Here is a 4164-nt window from a genome sequence, read left to right as displayed (position 1 = left end):
AGTGCAGGAATCCAGGTGGTTGGGGATGATCTCACAGTGACCAACCCGAAGAGGATTGCCAAGGCTGCAAATGAGAAGTCCTGCAACTGCCTCCTGCTCAAAGTGAACCAGATTGGCTCCGTGACCGAGTCCCTGCAGGCGTGAGTGTCTTCCCGGCCAGCAGCTTGCCCACAGCTGTAGCTTGTGAATCAGAAAAAGGGCCCTTTTGTTCCAGTGATGGGGAATCCTGCTGGCCAGAATGTAGGGCACCCTGGAATTTCAACAGGTTTCATGTTTGAACTCAGGAGCCTTTTTAATTGAAAAGTTGGGGCCTCCCAACATTTTGGGAGGCCAAGGCAGGAGGAGCTCAGGAGTTCAAGACCAGCCCGGGCAAAATAGCAACTCTACAAACCAATAAAAAAAAAAATGAGCCACAGCCGGGCACGGTGGCTCACACCTGTAATCCCAGCACTTTTGGAGGCCAAGACGGGTGGATTATGAGGTCAGGAGTTCGAGACCAACCTGGCCAACATGGTGAAAGCCCCATCTCTACTAAAAATATAAAGATTAACCAGGCGCAGTGGCACACACCTTTAGTCCCAGCTACTCGGAAGGCTGAGGCAGGAGAATCACTTGAACCCAGGAAATAGAGGTTACAGTGAGCCGAGATTGTGCCACTATACTCCAGCCTGGGTGACAGAGTGAGACTCCATCTCAAAAAAATGAGCTGGAAGTGATGGCATTTTCCAGTAGTCCCAGCTACTCAGGAGGCTAAGGCGGGAGGATTGACTGAGTCCAGGGGTTTGAGGCTGCAGTGAGTTGTGATTGCACCCCTGCTCTCCATCCTGGGTGGCAGAGCAAGACCCTGGCTCTAAAGTAAATACGCCGGGCACGGTGGCTCAAGCCTATAGTCCCAGCACTTTGGAAGGCTGAGGCAGGTGGATCGCTTACACCCAGGAGTTTGACACCACACTGGGCAACATAGTGAGAGTCTCTGTTTTTTAAATTAATGAGTTAAGCGGCCTGGGGTGTTGAGCACTGATGGCCTATTCCTAATTCCTTGTGGCTCTTGACACGTGCCTTCATTTTACGTGGAGATGGTGGTTGAGCAGATGTACCTGTGAGGGGCTCTGTTAGGGATCACTAGTCTTTCCCCGTCAAGGGAGGCTGAACCCAGTGTTTGAACCATGACAAGCAGGCTGAGAAGGTCCTGGGGGTGGAAGAGTTCAGAGGAGGGTGACGATTGTCCTCTGCTCTTGACAAGCCCAGGCATGGAGAGCTTTAGCCACTATCGGCCCTGCCGCTGCTCTCCTGCCGGCACTGAGGAATAATGGCATTGGGGTTTGTGGCACCAGAAAATGCGCTCGTGCCATCTGGGTTGTCTCTTGGCTTCCAGGTGCAAGTTGGCTCAGGCCAATGGTTGGGGCGTCATGGTGTCTCATCGTTCCGGGGAGACTGAAGATACCTTCATCGCCGACCTGGTGGTGGGGCTGTGCACTGGGCAGGTGAGAATGAGCGTCTCCTTTCTTCTCTCTGACCTCAGCTTCCTAGGAATACCCAAAACCAGTGCCGCTCCGTGTCTGTCCTGTTTTTGCTCATCTCCCCTGAGTCACTGCCCTGGTTTTGGAGCCTGAACAGAACAGGGCCATGAGTGCCCTTCCTGTGTGATATGGACCCTCTTTCCTAGGGTCTCAGACATCATACCCTCTCCCTGCCAGAAATGCCTGTAAAGCCCGTCTGTCCGCTATAAGCGAATGGCCTTTGTTTTCTCCTAGATCAAGACTGGTGCCCCTTGCCGATCTGAGCGCTTGGCCAAGTACAACCAGCTCCTCAGGTAAGGGGGGGCTCCTGAGAACAGGGGCCTGCACTCAGAGGAGGCACTGCCTTTCCCCAGGGGCTTCTGGCTCTGGGAACATGTACGGGTACAGACAGCCAGGCCCAGATCAGGCTTAGGTCCAGGCAGAGTTAGGCATAGACCCGGCACCCGCCCAGTGCCACCAGAGCCTGTTCCGCACAGTGCTGTCCTCTTCTGGTGAGGGAGGATGGGACCGCCTTCAACAGTTGAGCCATGACTTTACAGCTTTCAGAGTTCCTTCATATGATCTGTTTCACTTAACCCCTCTTTTGTGGATGTGGAGCCAGGACTTGGAGGGAGAAAGAAGCAGCCAAAGGACACATGGCTGAGTTCACTCATCAGCGCTGCGGGGGTGGTTCTGGCCTGCCCTTCCTATCTGTCCTTGGAAAGCCCCTGAACACGGGGAGACTTGCCCCCTTTTTCAGTTATTATTTCCTGGACTTGTAGGGAAACGGGACACCCATTCCTGAGTACTTCCTAATTACCCCTTCATTAAAACTGAATCCTGGGAATTTTCAGACATCCACAAAAAAGCAGGTGAACAGTAGGCATGGGCCTTTTTTGTTGTTTTGTTTGTTTGAGACAGGGTCTAATATCAAGATTCAAGCAGCACACACATTTTCACTATTTCTGGAGTCTCAGAGCAGCACAGTGTAGAGGGTTTAAGAAGGTGGACGAACTGGAGAGTTCCGGGTTCTCAGCTTCACAGGAGAAGTGGGGCTGTGTCTTTGACATCTGGGATGGGAAAACTTACAACTTGAAGACTGACTTTTCTTTTTTCCTCCCCATCTCATCTAAGAATTGAAGAGGAGCTGGGCAGCAAGGCTAAGTTTGCTGGCAGGAACTTCAGAAACCCCATGGCCAAGTAAGCGGTGGGCAGGCCAGCCCTTCAGTCGCCTGTTGGCTGATTAGACTCCCCCCCTCGTGTCAGCTCGGGCAGCTCCAGGCCCCCCGACCAACACTTGCAGGGGCCCCTGCTAGTTAGCTCCCCTCGCCCACCACCGTGGGGTTCGCACTGCTTCCTTAGAACTTCTACAGAAGCCCAGCTCCCCGGAGCCCTCATGGCAGCCCTAGCTTCACAGTCGTGTAATTGGCCCAAATCGTGGTTTTTCTCGCCTCACTTTCCACCAAGTGTCTGGAGCAATATGAACCTCCAGTGTCCTCTCCGGGGTGGCCACAGGCAAGATCCCCAGTGGTTTTGTGCTCAAAATAAAAGCCATCAGTGAACCATGAGAATACCCTGTTTTGTGTGGCCGTGTGTATTTGGGACAGTCTGGGTCTTGTCCTTAGTGTTCAGGGGGTCTGCCGATAGGGTGTCAGCCTTTGAGAACTCCGTTGAGAACATTTTCCTGGGTCCTTGGGAAGAGAACTTGAGGCAAATGGAAGAGAGGAGACATGCACTGTCCCACCAGGGTCATGGGGTCACAACAGGGAGTGTAAGCTTTGAGGCAGAGCGAGACTTTTCAGACAACTCATTTGGAAGGAAATTCAAATGCAGGCCTGTGTGTTGATCATCTTAAAGATGGTAGCTACTGGGTTACGTAACCATACTGTTCAGGCCAGAAGGACTGCATGGTAAATGTGACCATCCTGGGAAGCGCTAGGATGAGGATCTCTTCCTGGGGAAAGCAAGTAAAAGAAGGATTAAAAGGGAACTCTGGGCAGGAAGGTAGAAGGGCATCTAGAGGATCTCGGGACCCCATTTAAGTTAATGAATTGCATTCCTTGGTTTCTCACGCGTCAGGTTTCATGTGCTCGGTAGCTGCCATTTGTAGCTGATGCCCACTGCATCGGATTATGCAGATAGAAAACTTGAAAGTACTGTTCTAGGGTAATGCTAAATACAGGGTGTGAGGTATACATTTATTTAGAAGTGAGAGATGAGGCCAGGTATGGTGGCTCACACCTATAATTCCAGCACTTGGGGAGGCCAGGGTGGGCAGATCACCTGAGGTCAGAAGATCAAGACCAGCCTGGCCAATATGGCAAAACCCCGCCTTTACTAAAAATATAAAAATTATCTGGGTGTGGTTACATGCACCTGTAATCCCAGCTACTCAGGAGGCTGAGGCATGAGAATGGCTTAAACCCAAGATGCGGAGGTTGCAGTGAGCCAAGATCATGCTGTTACACTTGGCAGCAGAGCAAGACTCCATCTCAAATAAAAATAAGTAATAAAAGTGAGAGATGAGAAACTGGTTGCCATATGCCCCTTGAAGAAGTCTCATATTCTATTTGATTTTCTCCCTAAAATCAGTATCTTGAGTTGTGCTTTCCAGTGCACGGTCAGGGAGCTGGGGAGCCCTCTTGTGGACATTCTTGTTCATTGT

At 51.4% G+C, this 4164-nt stretch overlaps 1 protein-coding gene across 1 annotated transcript in view; it reads left to right on the top strand.

Annotated features, from left to right (window-relative positions):
• ENO1 (enolase 1) overlaps positions 1-3072 on the top strand; it is a 16573-nt gene extending 13501 nt beyond the window's left edge. The window contains exons 7-10 of the mRNA XM_017502939.2: positions 1-140; positions 1376-1484; positions 1755-1813; positions 2634-3072. Coding sequence (XP_017358428.1) covers positions 1-140; positions 1376-1484; positions 1755-1813; positions 2634-2703 — 378 coding nt within the window. The 3' untranslated portion in view covers positions 2704-3072. The remainder of the gene's footprint in view (positions 141-1375; positions 1485-1754; positions 1814-2633) is intronic.
• The last annotated feature ends 1092 nt before the right edge of the window (positions 3073-4164 follow it).

Source organism: Cebus imitator, unplaced genomic scaffold (assembly GCF_001604975.1).
Source record: "Cebus imitator isolate Cc_AM_T3 unplaced genomic scaffold, Cebus_imitator-1.0 Scaffold15, whole genome shotgun sequence".
Taxonomy (NCBI): Eukaryota; Metazoa; Chordata; class Mammalia; order Primates; family Cebidae; genus Cebus; species Cebus imitator.
The sequence above is the reverse complement of the archived record's forward strand: the minus strand, read 5'-3'. Positions and strand labels throughout refer to the sequence as shown.